General features: G+C 38.1%; 2 protein-coding genes across 5 annotated transcripts in view; one reads left to right on the forward strand and one right to left on the reverse strand.

The window, feature by feature from the left end:
- Positions 1-3,135: 3,135 nt before the first annotated feature.
- Positions 3,136-16,682, forward strand: part of OLAH (oleoyl-ACP hydrolase) — a 52,986-nt gene continuing 39,439 nt past the window's right edge. The window contains 1 exon segment of the mRNA XM_027708534.1: positions 3,136-3,260. Coding sequence (XP_027564335.1) covers positions 3,244-3,260 — 17 coding nt within the window. The 5' untranslated portion in view covers positions 3,136-3,243.
- The window catches only part of CROT (carnitine O-octanoyltransferase), a 30,780-nt gene continuing 24,766 nt past the window's right edge, over positions 10,669-16,682 (reverse strand). For all 4 annotated transcript variants that reach the window (XM_027708531.1, XM_027708528.1, XM_027708529.1 and 1 more), the window contains exons 13-17: positions 15,869-15,992; positions 13,851-13,929; positions 12,966-13,059; positions 12,671-12,790; positions 10,669-11,609 (exon numbers count right to left, since the gene is read on the reverse strand). In XM_027708531.1, coding sequence (XP_027564332.1) covers positions 11,489-11,609; positions 12,671-12,790; positions 12,966-13,059; positions 13,851-13,929; positions 15,869-15,992 — 538 coding nt within the window. In that variant the 3' untranslated portion in view covers positions 10,669-11,488. The remainder of the gene's footprint in view (positions 11,610-12,670; positions 12,791-12,965; positions 13,060-13,850; positions 13,930-15,868; positions 15,993-16,682) is intronic.

Genomic DNA, 16,682 nt, shown 5'->3' on the forward strand with positions numbered 1-16,682 from the left:
CCTCTGGATGGCTGTAAACAACTTTTAGCATCATACTGTGTTTCCCTTCAGGCATCAGGAATTGGGGATCGGTTACAGGAAGAGGGTAATACACCATCTGTCCCAGGGGAAGCACAGAAGGAATCAACACTGACTGGACAAAACCCACAGTCTATTTAGAAAAGCAAAAAAAGGTTCAGAATACATCGCCATGAACTTAATATAAAATCTGTTGAGCTTGTGAGTGTCTCTATATTCTTACCTGCATGTGCTTTCCATATCTAATGGGATAAAAAAGGAACGGGATAAGAAAAGAACAGGATAAGAAAGGAACTCAGTGCCACTTGAGAGGGAGTAACTTTTAAACAAATTGTGGGAAGGCATCCTATATGTCTGGTTAAGGACTCATACATTGATAACATCCCACAAGAGTTCTGTGGAAACATCTTTTCCTCTGAAGCTAAAATTAATTGTTTGTTGCAATATTTAAAATAGTTTGAGTAATATTATGAAACAAAATTACTTGCGTGTGGCAATAGCCTAAGTAGCAAGTTAATTCATTTAATTATAGAACAAAACCAAAACCATGTAATTAGTCATACAACTCAAATAACACACCATTAGTAGAGAATAATAACTATTTTTGTCTAATGTTTTGATATCTATTGTCTAAAATGTCTGTGTTAGCAAATAGATTCCTGAAACTTAAGATATAATTATCAGGCTCTCTAAGGACTTAAAGTTGGAAGAGATCATATTCAGCAACAAGTAAAGAATTGTTCTTTTGACATTCAATATCATCAAATGCAAAAGGTGATCTAAATTCTCAACTTCTTTTTCTGGATAGTCCCATGAAGGGTAAGTGGGATTTGTGACTAATCCTTTCAGGGAAAAGCAGAAACTGTAGCTATTGGAAGTAATGGGATGTTTATACAGCGTTCATTGGTCTTTTCCTTCTTCTTTTATGGTATTAATACTGGGTACTGAGTAATAGTAAGAATTTCTGCAGTTAATTAGTATGGTTTTTAAAGATCAGGTACATTGAGGTTTTCCAACATGGAATATGGGATAAGGAGCACATTATAAAGAATACACATGTCCCTCATTTCCCTTTATTAATGTATTGAATGTATCCTGATGCAATCCTTTTATTTTAGAATAAAATTGTGCTTCCAGTTTAATTTTTCAAAATTATGAAATTGGATAAAACTGAATGGCCATACTTTGTTATTGGATATTTTTATATGATTATTTATAGGGCCTTGCAATCCATATTTTCAGTCATCATTGCAGACATTATAGGGATGAGTGTAAAACAAAGAAGCAATTGTATGCTTTACTTTTTATGATTGTTTCCCGATGACCTTTATGATGAACCAATAAAATTATACTTACTTTTAAATATGCGCTGCAAAATTGAGGATCGGGCAAAGCTTCTTGCTATGGAGAATGCAAAATGTCTGCTCAGTGTCCCCACAGAGCAGTGACACAAATTGCACATCCTCAGCCAGATCAGCTCACAAGTGCTGATTGAGGAGAGGTTCTCCCTTGAACTCCCTGAATCTGCTTCAGCCTTACCCCTTTAGAGCAGGCAGTATGTCAGCAGGAGCAGTGACCACCCAAGAACCTTCTCTTGTTCCTCCAAAAGGTGTATGAACATGAAAGATGAGCCTTGCTCTGTCTTGCCCACGTGGGCTCAGCCATAGCCTTTCAGAAGTATAAAGTGACACATGGCAATGCAAAAGCAATGAGACGAAAGTTATGTGAGAAAACACTTCTGAGCAGACTCTTCATTATAGACAGAATTTCTGTAGACCTTAATTCATGGTGTAAGAAAAAGAAGTTACCTTCTCAATAGAGTGATATTTTATATATCCTGGTGAGAATTTTATAACGTTTTCAGTCAGCACACACTACTTTGTTGAAAAGGTGATAACATTTATACAGTGTGGGATATTATTAAGGTTTTGACTGCAGAAGACAGAAAAACTGAGTGTGACAGTGTATGTATCCCTTTGTGGCCTTATGTATCCATATGCCGTATGTCACTTATGTGCCATACCAAGAAAAAACACCATGTTACTTGCATGAATGGTAGAAGTTAATCATCTTATCTACCTGCTGCAGGAATCTGAATCAGTTTAGTAACAAATAGAGCCCTGGAGGCTGAACCTCAGATTCATTTTTTAACTGTTTTAGGATGAGGTTCTCAGTCTTGTTTAATCATGTTTTTCACACTTATGCCACAAAATAAGGAAAAGGAAAAAATGAAAACAGAGCAACATCTGCATTTACTGGAGCATTTTTTACAACCAGTCAAGTTGTAGTATATGACATGAAAGACATTGAAATAGCCTGTCTTAAATTTTTTATACTCATACATGAGGTGTTACCTTCCAAAGAAGTACTGGATTCTGCAACTGGGACAGGGCAACCCTGGTTGTGTGTATAGACTGGGGAATGAGATGCTGGAAAGCAGTGCTGCCAAAAGGGATCTGGGGGTCCTGGTTGATGGCAAGTTGAATATGAGTCAGCAGTGCCCTGGCAGCCAGGAGGGCCAACCATGTCCTGGGGGGCATCAGGTAAAGCATCGCCAGCCGGGCGAGGGAGGGGATTGTCCTGCTCTGCTCTGCATTGGGGCGGCCTCACCTTGAATGGTGTGTTTTTTCTACAAGTTTTTGTTACTGCAATTTTTCGTGGTATTTGAGGCACTATATCTCAACTCTGCAGTTCTCAGCAGCTGAGTGTTAAGCAGCACACAAGAAATACTATGAAGAACTTTCACTATCAGATGGGTTCAAAATATAGGAAGAGGTTTAGAATTTTCTCTGTGCCTCTGTCCTTCATCTCATTCCTGCGTAGTCTGACCTTGCATGGCCCTGGCCCAGGAGTGAGAGATTCAACTTTGTGCACACTGAGTTGTGCTGTGGTCAGCAAATATCTGTGCAGGTTCAGAGGCTTCCTCTACAAAATAACTAGCAGCACTACAGTTTTTTGACTGTAAGCTCTTAGAGAGTGGGAAATCCCTGGTATTTGTACAGTGCCTGAAACAAATATAGGGTCTTACAACATCTTCATAAATTACTTGGATGCAGCACTGGAAGGGATACTAAGCAAGTTTGTAGACGACACAAAACTGGGAGGACCTGTTGACTCCCTTGAAGGCAGGAAGGCCCTGCAGAGAGACCTCAACAAATTAGAGGACTGGGCAATCACCAACCATAGGAAGTTCAACAAGGGAAAGTGCAGGATTCTGTCCCTGGGATGAGGAAACCCTGGTTGTGAGTATAAACTAGGGAATGAAATGCTGGAAAGCAGTGCCGCCAAAAGGGATCTGGGGGTCCTGGTTGATGGCAAGTTGAATATGAGTCAGCAATGCCAGGAGGGCCAACCGTGTCCTGGGGGCATCAGGTAAAGCCAGTCAGGTGAAGGAGGGGATTGTGCCACTTTGCTCTGCACTGGGGCAGCCTCACCTTGAATATTGTGGCAGTTTTGGTCACTGCAATATAAGAAAGGTATTAAGCTATTAAAGTGTGTTCAAAGGAGGGCAGCAAAGATGGTGAAGGGCCTTGAGGGGAATCCGTGTGAGGAGTGGCTGAGGTCACTTGGTCTGTTTAGCCTGGAGGAGACTGAGGGGAGACCTCATTGCAGTTACAACTTTGTGAGGGGAAGAGAAGGAGCAGACACTGATCTCTTCTCTGTAGTGACCAGTGACAGAACCTGAAGGAATGGTCTGAAATTGTGTCAAGGGAGGTTTAGGTTGGATATTAGAAAAAGGTTCTTCACCCAGAGGGTGTTTGGGCACTGGACCAGGCTCCCCAGGGAAGTGGTCACAGCACCAAGCCTGACAGAGTTCAAGAAGACTTTGGACAATACTCTCAGGCACATGGTGTGACTCTTGGGATGGTCCTGTGCAGGGCTAAGGGTTGGACTCGATGATCCTTGTGGGTCCCTTCCAACTCAATACATTCTATGATTCTATGATTTGTAATAGCACCAAGCCTGTTACTTTCAACTAACTAGTTTCTGTTTGAGATTAGGTTGGATAAAAAAATTCCTGTAATTAAAACACTGGTGGGGCCTGAAGACTGCTACAGGATATACACTTGTTTCTTAAAAAACAATGTCTTATTCTTTCCTCTACCTTATAGGTGCTAAATTTAGGTTTTAAAAGCTTGGATTACCTCAAGTACAGCTAGAATATTTTTTACTTGATAATAATATTTGTAATATTGTATGCAGATAGTCATTTTATTTATCTGAAAAAGACAAAAAATGTGATTAGGTGATAAAAGAGCTTTTTCTTTTTTCCTCAAACAAGATTTCATGTTGGTCAAAGCTGAAAAAATCTTTCCAATGACGCTTCCATCCATAGTATTTAAAGCACTTATGAGACAGGTAAAAGCATTATATTTAGTTTCCTGGTGCTTTAGAAATGCTTGTTTTGTTACATCCCATAAATTGTGTTTATTTAAGCAGCACGCTACAATCATATCCATAAGATGACACACTGATTTCTTTAGCTCAGTTTAGAAGCTGACTATACTAAATCTTCATAACAGGTCCAGGTAGATATTTTAAATGGCTTTACAACCTTGTTATTGATGTAACTACAGATCAAGTGTAGGAAAGCTCAAAGGCAATGGCAGTATTTGTTTAGCTTTTTTAATAAAATCAAAGCACCTTTGGACTTGAGGACCAGAGAAAGCAACCTGTGCTCTAAGAGACTGAATCTGAAATTCAGATCAGTCTTCATGGACAGCTAACTCCATGTATGGACTAGGATCCACACACAATTACTAGGACCTGGATATCTGACTAACTGCAGTCACTAAACTCATGCTTGCTCCTCTGTAGCAGGCACAGTGCCAAAGACAGCTGCAGTAGGGATCAGGTCTAGGAGCAGGCTCTGAGGTAGATTCAGCAACAAATGAAATAATTTTTTAAAATAATCAGCCTGAAATCCAAGCACAGCAGTCTCTAGTTGCTAAGCAGTGAGTAGGACAGCAAGGCTTCTAATGGTGTATGTAATCAGCCTTATCAACATCAATTGAGAATTGCCCTTAGCTGCTTCCTGGAGCTGGTGCAGTGGTGAGCTGCTCAGCATCCCTACTCAACTACACTGTGTGAAAGGTATCAGTGAAAACTGGTAAACCCTACCTGGGAGGAACAGCCTGCACTGATACCTGCCCTGAAGGCTTGACAGCATTTCCAGTTTGTATTTTAGCACAGCTAGAACTAATTCAGGTATTTTTTTCCCTCTTTTGTTGCCACTCCTACCCTTATCAGTTGATATCCTACCAAGTATCTTTTTTAATTCACCAGATATTTTAGGGAAATATTGGTGTTCAGTGTCTTATTTTCAAACCATAGTGTAAATTCAATCCTTCCCTGAGTTTCTGTTAAATTTTACTCTCACTTGACCCAGCCGTAGGCATGTATGTGTTCCCTAAATAAGCCTAAATAAGAAGTTAGAAGAGATTTATTTTTAAAAGAATATATGTGTTGGAAAAAAAAGAAACATGTTCTTCTTTACATGTTAGGGTAACCAAGAAAAAATTTGTAATACAGTCACTAATTATTCATAAAGTTTTGCCAAACAAGTAACCTTTTTGAGTGCATTCTAATGCACTGAAATATTTCAAAGTTATCTCATAGTCACATTACTGATTATCATCTCATGCCAACTTCCTTGGAGACTATTTGTAAGACGAGTTACATGACTGTTAGACGATGACCTGAATATCTGGTTTTGGCAGACTATATTAACCAAAACAACTTTTTGCAGATCTCCAGTTTCTGGCAAAATTTAACACGTGTCCTTCCATAGCAATTCAGCAAAATGTTTCACTCGCAACATATCAAGCAAACCTGAAGGAAAACAAGCCTCAAGCATCTATTTTAACTCTAGGTTTAACTCTTATTTAAAAGAGAGGTTCTTCCTGGAGAACTGCCTGTGGAGAAATGCCATCTTCATACACCATAAGTAAAAATAAACTACTCTCATTAAAAGGCAGTGAAAAAATGACGTAGCTAAAAGAGAGTAAATGTATTTCATGCCTTCCTTATGAGCAGCAAAATTTGTCATACATTTATCTGAGTCAAGTAGCTCCTGGTATAATCCATAAGCACACGATTCAGAGTGGTACAGACACTATGGGAAGCTTCTGTGAAGGTAGTGGGATTCCACAGTGTACAAATCTTACACTAGTGACAGTGAGAAAGAATTGAGCTTCAGTCCCACATCCTGTGTTATTTTCTAGACATATCTAGTGGATAATTTTTAATTTTCTTTTCCCATAAAACGAGTACTTCAAAACTAAGTTATGAGTAGTGAGTATAGTGCTCAATGAATACTTTACAAAATCACTTTCCAAGCTGCTTTACATATTGAGTTTTGATTTGCTGGATACTTAACCAAGGCTAAATCAACTGTTGTTATTAAAAGACTTGCTGTTGATATGAATTAACTAGAAGTAAATCCTCTTAATATGTGGGAACATTAAGAAAATTAAGGCATGAGCTTCCACTAGTTTTCAGTCAAGACTGGGTACCTAGCTTCATTAATCATTTTTGAAAACTACTATTTTTCTTCTGTGCAAAACATTAATATTTTCAGGGATATAAAATGAATAGGGATTAGAAGCCAAGCTGCTGTATGAGCCAGGAAGATGTGTCTTTACATTTTTAGGAATGGCCAGTGGTTCCAAGTTTCTCCTTTAGGAGTTTTAAATGGCCAGTTTGGAATTTCTCCTTTAGTTTTGAAAAACTCCTGATTTTCAAAAAATACCTTTCACATACCCTGTGAAAGATAATTTCTTTATGGATGAGTTCAAAATCACTAGCTGCTTTTGAAAATGTGGACATATGCAATTCCAAATGCATTTTCAGGTGATGTGGGCTTGTTCAGTTTATCCTGACTGTACTCCTGCAGTGATGACAGCTGCTGACATTATCCTCATGACAGGTTGCACAAGACCACTGGAAAATAAACTCTCATTGCTGGCCTGTGCTGGAACGTATGCTGCCTCCACTTCACTGTTATAATTCATTCTAACTGGATATATCTAACAGCAGCATATCTAAAAATGTTGCAGCTATGCTTTCAACAGTATGTAGACATACTTCTATTGCAGTTATTAATCATATTATGTCTAGAAATATCCATATAATTTTTTCTGCTGATTTATATCTGCTCGTACACACAGACTGCTTTGGAAGCAAATTTGGAAAATTTTTCTATTTTCAAATAGAAAATATTTGAATTGTTGTTACTTTGACTCAGGGAAAAAAAATGAGCTTAGGTATGGACAAAGTTTGCAAGCATCACACAAGTTTAAGAATGCTTCTTAAAAATATGTATATTGAAACATTCTTTTTAAAAATGAACGTAAATTAACACCAACAAACTGTCAGTGCACAATAAAATCTTCCATTCTAAACTCAGCTTTGACATAAAAAACTATAGATTATCTTTCCCTTCAAGCTAACATTCTTGACGTTTTAAATATTGTTCTAAGGTAATGTTCTAAATTACCTGTTTTTCCCCGAAGTCTCCATGATGTTGTAATGGGCTGCTGTAATTCTTGAAATGGAGGCCTTAATAATTCTTATAATCATTATAATCACAGCCCTTTCGTTTGAGGGAATCTATTGTTTTACAAACCAAAGGCAGTTTTTACCTGTATGTTTAGGTAACATCCCTATAAAAATCAGTGGGATTTTCCTGAGGTAAGATCCAGAAGGGTGGACCTGCAGAGCAGCTTATGTATTTGTTCACTCTGCTCTTTTATCAAGTACTATTGCAGGTCACATGAAACCTCACAAATTGTCTTTTGATTTAATATAGATAAAGCACAAAGATTTGTTCTGTAGAAATAATATCTGCTTTGTAGAAATCCAAAAGTTCTTGAAGATTTTCCTCGTGTGTCAGTTAGGTGAAAATTTGAATTGCAACTGTATTATAATTTTGAAAATAATTTTAATGAATGTATGAGGTGAAGTCAATACAAATTGTACATGCCATAAATATTCAAAGTTAGAGCAATTTCTTCTTCTTTCCCAATGGTCTCATTGGTTCTTGCAGGCAGAGAGGGCACCCAAGCATACAGGAACAATGATGTCTTAGGTTAGGATCTTACAGAGAGATGGAGAATATTTTACTTTCAAAGACTAAGGACTTGTGGAATTCCTTGAATTATAGGATAATCTTCATATTCTTGATTACTACAAGTGAATGTACAATATGATAATATGTTTTTTCTGTTACAGAAATTCTGTAAAGAAGGCACACAGGAGGTTCCTGGAATGTGTTGATGAAAACATCCTTCTCCAACAGACAGAGGAACCAACAAGGAGAGATGCTATCCTGGGCCTTGCTCTCTCCAACAGGAGGGGCTGGTGGAGACTCTCAATCTCAGGAGTAGCTTTGGCTGCACTGAACATGAAATGGTGGGGTTCAAGATCCTCAGGGCAGTGAGGAGGATGCACAGCTTCAAGAGAGCAGACTTCAGCCTCTTCAGTGATCTCCCTGGTAAAGTACCATGGGGTAAAGCCCTGGAGGGAAGAGGGGCCTAAGAAAGCTGGTTAATGTTCAGGGATTTCCTCCTCCATAGAATCAGCCAGGTTGGAAGGGACCTCTGAGATCATCAAGTCCAACCCTTGATCCACTATCGCCATGGTTACTAGACCATGGCACTAAGTGCCACATCCATGCTGCAGAGCAGCGCATTCCAACAAAAAGGAAGTCAGACAAAAATGTCAACAGGTCTTTACGGATGAATGAGATGCTCCTGGACAAAGTCAAACAAAAAAAGGGACCCTAGAGAAGATGGAAGCAAGAAGAGGTAGCCTGGGAACAATAGAGAAATTGTCTGAGCAGCCAGGGATCAGATCAGGAAAACAAAAGCCCTGACAGAATTAAGTATGGCCAGGGATGTCAAGGGCAACAAGAAAAGCTTCTGTCAGTGATCAAAGGAAGATGAGGGAAAATGCAGACCCTCTCTGGAAGGAAATGGAATAATTGGTCACCTGAGATATGGAAAAGGCTGAGGTAACTGAGGGGATGTTGCTTTAAAGTGGGTATACTAAGCACAACATACTTAGTGCTTAGAAACTAGAATGCAAAATTATCCAGCATGTTATTTGATTATAAGATGATTTTATAATGGAACTCTTTGGAGGATTAAGTTGCAATTATTTAATGAGAAATGCATGGGAGGGGGCAGTACCTGCTGCTCAAGTGCACCTGTACAGCGGCCTCAGTCTTTTGTATGAGACTGTTAAGGATGTTTCACTACATGTGGTTTTGGTACAATTCCATAAATAGTTTCCTTAAAAGCCATATCTAATAAATAACTGAGGTACATTTGCTTTCAGAATCCAACCTCTTCTTTTACCAGCACAAAAATTCATAGTTGCTCAAATTAAAGATTATACAGCAGTTATGGAAAAGCCCCACTGACTTGCCAAACTGCAAGCAAAGGACTGCTGGGTGGAGGGTTCCAGGCACTGAGATCAGCTCTGCAGCACATAGCGTGGGTGCTCACAGAGAAGGGCACAAAAACAGGGAGAGGCTTTCAGGGCAGAGGCACTGCAGATAAAATGCTTTACTCAACAAGGAAATTTAATACCCCAGTCAGGAATTCATTTATCCACAGCACATAACAAGTAGCTCTAACAACTCACAGAATTTAAAATTTTTTCTCTCTGGATACACTTCTGTCTTCAGTTTCTCTAGGCAAGGCTCAGTGTGTCTCAGCTGAACAGGAAGTTCTGCTTACACTGGTGATTGAATGCCATTTTCTCAATGATACACACTTTCTGAAATAGTTTTCCTTTTTCTGTACTTCTGTCAGGATTTCTATGTTCCCAGAAAGCCCCAGAAACGCAGGGGTAGGTGTGTGGAAAATAAATGCAAAAATTACACCCTTCATCAAATTTCAGGCTGTTTCAAATCAACGTTCAAAACAAACTGCCCTTATTGGAGTTGCAACCAGGTTTACTAACCCAGCTGAGGGGTAAAAGGTAAACTGTCAGACAGAACTTATTAACATAAAGAATAAAAATCAGCAGGCCTAGCTTGATCCAAAATCCTAATCTATCTCACAGAAGTCACAGCATCATAAAGACACAGGCTTCACTAATTGAGAGATTTCAGAAAGTCATTTATGTCCAAGAAAGAGGGTGGGTTATTATAAGCACTGCTGAACAGGAATAGATTCTTTTTCTGCATGAGTTTTGGAAGATCTCAAATAAAACATTAAACAAAGAATGGTTGTCACATTTAACTGAGAGAGAACATACAAGTAGCCCAGTAAAGGCAGGGAAGACAAAGGCTGAAATGAGGAGACCATTTTTTTGAGGTAACAAGATACAGTGTAACACTCTGGCTCGTAGAAGAGTATCAAGGCTTTGAGGGAGGAAATAAAAAGGGAAACTGTTCTCACTACTGTGGACAATAAATATGCAACAGTGCTTCCAGAGGGCACAGAAACTGGCTCCATGTTAGTTGAGAATGAAGCTGTTTCTGTAAAACAAATAATACGATCTCTCTCAAACTCTACAAGCTAGAGAAAAAAAATGGGTACTTTGGAATCCTAATTTCAAGCTCGCCTGTCCCCAAGATCATCTCTCTCACACAGTGTTGCTACACATAAACAGTCCAGCCATAAATCAATTAATACAAAGTTGATTTTTAGAAGAATTTTATTTCTATGATAAGAAAATACAAAGCTGCTCAGAGGAATCAAGTATTAAAATCCTGAGAACCATATCAAACAATTCAGTGCTTAATTTTATTGTGTACTATTAGTGTAAAGCAGCAGATATTCACAGTTCACTAGAAGATGAAAACTGAGAAATTTGAAACTCATGCTGCTTTCTGTCTTTATTGAGTAATTCTTTTTCAAAATACTTCAGATTGTAGTGTTCTCATACTACAAATGTAGTGGGAACATCCCCATTAATGGATACAAAATTTATTTGGTATAATCCTGATAGCAAAAGTGAAAGATAACTTATAATATACCATATAACCTAATGGAGGCAGCCCTTCTGTTTCACTAACCACTGTGAACAGGAAGCATAATCACCTAAGAGGGTAGTGTGGTTACTCTTAAGTACACAGTTAAGTGCTCCACTGGCATAAACAATATCAGTAGACTACAAACTATTCTACATTTCTACATGCTACTACTGAGATCATAAATACAAGTCTCCCATCAGTTCTCCACTCCAACATCTCGTCTCGAAGTACATTTGCATTGTTGAGGCATATTTTAATATTGCATAGTTCTACACAGATAAGGTACTACTGCTTGCATTGCTGCTGCAAATGGCTACATTACTCTTAAATGGGTACTGTTATCACAGTAAATCACATAAAAATAGGTAGACTTCACATAGATCATTAAATGTCTTGAATGTAAGAGTACTCTTGGTAGCATTTCATTTTTAATTACTACCTATAACTCGTGACCTTGCAGAGCCTTTTACATCATTATCAAGCTTACAGTTGAGCTGTAACTGTTAACTGTAGCATGTCATGAAAATACTGGAACATAGTTCTACACAGCACTTCTGCATCAGTCTCTGGACATGATTTCCAAGAAGAACAGGTTGCAACGATCCTATCATTATAGAAAACAATGAGGTTACCATACTTAATTGTCATGGTCTAGGATGAAGTCACACAAATGAATACAAATTCTGAAGTAAAAATTGTCACATGAACATACTGTCTCGACACTAAAAAAGGACTCGGATCACTAGTGCCTTCAGTAAGCAATAATGCTGACAGATCTTGAAACCAGATACTTTGATTTAAAAACCCATTACTGCATACACAGTGACACTACTTTTCTGCTTATACTTGAAAATGCTGTAAATTATAATTCTTCTTCTGCAACTAGTTTAAGGTTTTAAGTACTTTTTTTTCTATTTACCTAATGAAAGGTAAATCTTTATCTAGTTCCAATTATTTTAGGAGAGCCATAGATCAAAGTATAAATGGTTTGTATACTCAAACTGGTTCAAATGTGCATGCAATCCATACTTAGCTTTAGAAGTCATTTGAATTACACCTAAGTCACAAACCAGCAACTTATCTCTACACATTCTAGTTGATGTATTTTTAGATTTCATAAAAAAGTAGTAATTTTTGTCCGTAAGACCAATAAGCCAAAGTTGAATCTTTTCAAATCTTAGGACTTTAGAAGTGAAACCAAATGTTTTAGCCTCTAATTGTTACTCAAAAAAAGGTCTGGTTTGAGTTGTGTGCGTCACTCCATGAACGATGGGCAGTGTGCTCACCTGTACTCTTATCTGCTCTAGTTCAGTCAAAAAACTTTTCAAAAAACACCTTTGCATGTTACAAATGATCTCTAAAACGACAGCCTATTTTAAAGTAAGTTAACTTTTTTTGTTACTCCCTTCTTTCACCTTCCCCACCCTTTACTTTCCGCTCATTGTCAGTACCTTGGTGCTCACTTCACCTCCACCATTCATCCTGCCTCACACGTATGCTTTCCCAGAACATCAGTGCCTCTATTTCATGTACCTCACTTCTCAACCTCTCCTGACATGTTCAGCCATATTTCTTCTGTCTTTTCCTTTCCTCATTCTAATTGTTAGCCACCTCTCCCTCTGTGGTAAAGGCAGAGCCATACCTAAAATGAAATTATAACCTTACCTGTCATCTCTGATTGAATAGAAAAAGCCATAGCCATGTTGTACCATAGGGAGTGCAGATCCACTAAACCTAGTGTAGCCAGTCAGACTAGTTGAAAGGACAAAATTCCCACCTCCTCCACTGTAAAACAACACAAAACAAAAGCAGCACTTTTAAAGGTAATTCAAAGCAAAGTGAGTTTAATAAAACAGTTATTTTGTCCTAGAGATTAAGAAATCAACACATATAAGGCCCATGCAACAAAGGCCTTGGTATCAAGGGATACAACTCCCCACAGGACAAGAATATGAATTACCTAGCTGTGAAGGCCTTGTCCCCATACAGTTCTGGCACTGGCAGTCCTTGCTCCTGTGCTATGAGCAGGAGACCCAGAAGATGACGATCAAAGCCTGTCAAATAAATGCAAATACAAAATCATTGACAGCAGCATCTCCTGTTTTTCCGCTTCTTCTGGTCTGCATAGCTAGGAGCTCAAGTAACAGCTGAACAACAGATAAACAACACAGTCTGCTAACAAAGAAGTATTGTAGCATCCAAAAACATTTCCCACATATTTGATCTAAGAGGCCGTCATCACTTTCAGCTTGCAGCACCGAGCACAAAACAAATTATCTAAGTAATAGAAACCCAGCACTGTTCCTGTGGAAAACAAAACACAAGAAAACTCCCACTTCAGCCAAGGAGTGAAAGTGGCCCACTGGCAATTATGTGAACAAGGCAAAAAAGCTTTCAGGGTCAGAACTGCCTAGATAAAACACCATGTAGAATGGAGAGAGTATGAAGTTCATCAGGTGATTATTTCCCAGATACTCATTCATAAAATAACGTACTGCACAAACACAGATGGGCTAGAACCTCACCCAAATCTCTCCTCTGCCTTAGAAGAGTACATTTTCCATTTTCCAGACAGGCATATATTTGACTGGAAGGTATTCCAAAATAATGTTTAGCTAGGCAGAAAAACTTTCAAAGTGAACATATCTTTGGGGTACAAGGAAAGGCCCAAGGACTAGATTTTAGTTATTTTCCTCAAAATTAAAGTATAAAATGTTAAGGGATAGCTTTTATTCAGGTGGAAAATAAGGAGACAGAGAAAATGTATTAGCATACAACAATATTCTCTTTTCACCACAAGAAAAAAAAAAAAACAAAAACAAAAAAAGTTTTGATGCCAGAGTACCTCTTCCATTCTCACATTCTTTCCTCATTTTATTGTGCTTTGCAAATGCCTTATGCATCAGCTGTAGTCGTTGATAAGTCTGTGTAAAGTAGGGGGAGAGAGGACAAAAATTAAGAAAAAAAAATGCAAATGAGTAACACATTAGGAATCACAGATCAGCAAGTTTTTCCCTTTCACAGTTTCTAACAATTTTAGATAGAAGAAAATGGAGGAACTTTAAAGGTACATTAGAAGTTCTCTCAAACTCTTTCTCCTAAATCCAAATTCCTTTTTCAGAAGAATGTGCTCCTTTGCTTCCTGTATCTCCATTCTGTTACTCAGATCACTTGTGCACTGAACAATACTCTAAACCTCATGCTCTTTTCCCAAAAAGCTTAAACAATGAAAAGTAACAACTGTGAACTAGAGTAATAAAACCCCAAAATTTTCTATAATGTCCTTTAGTCAGAAGGACACTAGCTTTTACCAGGTGTGGTTGCACTTACATGATCATCATGCCCTGAATTAGACAAGGCAGTTGGACTACATGATCATTGTAGGCCCCTTCCAACAGAAATATTATTCTATCACTTATCATGACAAAAAAAGGAAAGAAAAAAATGAAAAACACAAAAGCAGAAAACAAAACAAGACTCTGACTAATATATACAGATGCCAACTGCATTCCCAAATTTTCTCTGCTAATTGCCAGTTCTGCCCAATGTTATTTTTTTTCAGTTTTATATTGAAAGTTACATATTAGAATCAGAGAGAATACGAATAGCATGTTTTTTATAAAGGAGAAACAGTTCTGGACACTCAAGATCTTGACTTCCAAGATCTTAGATCTTGCTAGTTCTTTAACTACTTAAGAAGCACCCTCTATCCTTTTATTCATCACACGAGAGGCTGCAACACAGAATATGAAACAAGAGCAGCAGCCACTCAATTTGAATAAAAATCAAGCTACTAAGCTCACAAGGAGCAAAATAAAATTTGAGATAAAAGTGTTTTTTCCAAAGTATATAACTTTAAGGTACTAAAAAGTACCTAAAGGCAGACTTTTAATCATGTTAATTTAAATACTACTGAAATTTTTAAGTAGTTTTTAAGCCCCAGGAGTTCAGCATTAAAAAAAACAGGGTGATATTTGGAGATGCTATTTAATATTGCAAAGAGAAAAAGGCTACAATTAGTGTTGGAAGCCTGATAAATGGTGAGAAGGTAAACGAAGAGCAGGGAAATAACAGGAAAGTAGATTTGGAAAGAAAACTGAGTTTTAAAGCTGCAGCACATGCCAAAAGAAGCCCTGAAGACCAGGAAAAAGTGCTCTTGAAGGCTAGAATTATCAATCACACATACTTTCTGACAGCCATATTTCTGTATGTTTTTTAGATGCATTAATAATATACAGCCTTTGAATTTTCTAAAGACATGTAGCCCTTTGTCTCAAAAATCTTCTCCTTGCTTAATTTCTCAGGCTCTGAGAAATGTGCAGGGAGGACAACAAAAAGAGCTTTAGTACAGCTCTCACTTGGAAAGAAATGCATGACATGCTTTGCCAGCCAAGCACCAGAGGGCAGTTGCTGGGAAAAGGTCTCTAGTTCAGCTATTCAGAGACACTCTGGAATACATCCCTGTTGCCATTAGGACACAAACAGATTTCAATCTTGCTCTCTGATGCAAATATTAGATAAACATTTCCTGATTTCACTTGGAAATTAAAACAGCAGAATACTTTAGATCCAACCCAGTAACTTTTTGAGGTGTGAAAAAATATCAGTGTGAATGTAACTCAAGACAGATACATTCTTGAAACCAAAAGTCAAATAGGACAGAAAAACAAACAAGCCCATACATGACAGCACACCTCAGTCACAATGACCAGAACTAGAGTTTAAGCAACTCAACATTTGAAATCTGTCTCACTGGAAAGATGCCGACTCCCATCAATGAGACAACACAAGAACAAGTTTTAAGCAGTTCAAATGACAGGCCTTCTAAATACATGATGATTAAAGCAGGATTTCAGTATTTACGCTGTCAGAAGGATCCAGCATGGACTTGCACCATTCCACTGCTTCCATAGTACATGGTCTTATGGTCTCTGTGCGGCCATGATAGAAACGCCTGGTCATGGCAGTTTCGTAACAGCAGCCCGGACTAAGAACAAAAATTAGGGAAGAGTATCTCATTACCTTAACAAAATTATTTGCTCTCTCAAGGACTCAAAAACTCCTGCCAAAGATCTCACACATTTAGCTCAGTTACAAGTACCAGAAACCCACTAATTTTCTTTAAGTTATGCGCCCAAAAAAGAGCCACAAAGGAACTCTATGCACTCTCATGAGACAGATGACTGAAAAGAGTGCCAGTACTATAATCATACCTTGAAAAGACTGTGTTTTCATGGCTATTTTCTGCAGACTACAGATCTACCAGGCTCTAGCAAAAATAGGCTGAAATTATCCAAGCTTCAGTTTCACCGTATATTTCCATTGAAGAAACCACCTACACCACCCAAACCCTCAAAAATTAAGTGACACATTTAAAGTAAACCACGCGTCTCAATGTATTTAGAGGGAAAAGGCTCAAAACCTTCTCTGCCGCATACTGACAGCCATTCAGCTTTTACCTGGAGCATGTCCAGCTCTATGACAGTCTATCATTTAAAATACAACTTCCGTGAAACATACTTGTGTGTTTACAACAGACCAAACATGCTATTTCAGTCAGACAATTAATTTATCCTAATGTTCAGTAAACAGAGATCTACCAGCCTTTGTTACAATGTGATCACATCACCAGTGACTAAGCATCACATTCCTATGACGAAACTTTCCTTCTGAAGCA

This window comes from Neopelma chrysocephalum, unplaced genomic scaffold, assembly GCF_003984885.1.
Source record: "Neopelma chrysocephalum unplaced genomic scaffold, ASM398488v2 Primary Assembly neopelma1_96297, whole genome shotgun sequence".
Classification (NCBI taxonomy): Eukaryota; Metazoa; Chordata; class Aves; order Passeriformes; family Pipridae; genus Neopelma; species Neopelma chrysocephalum.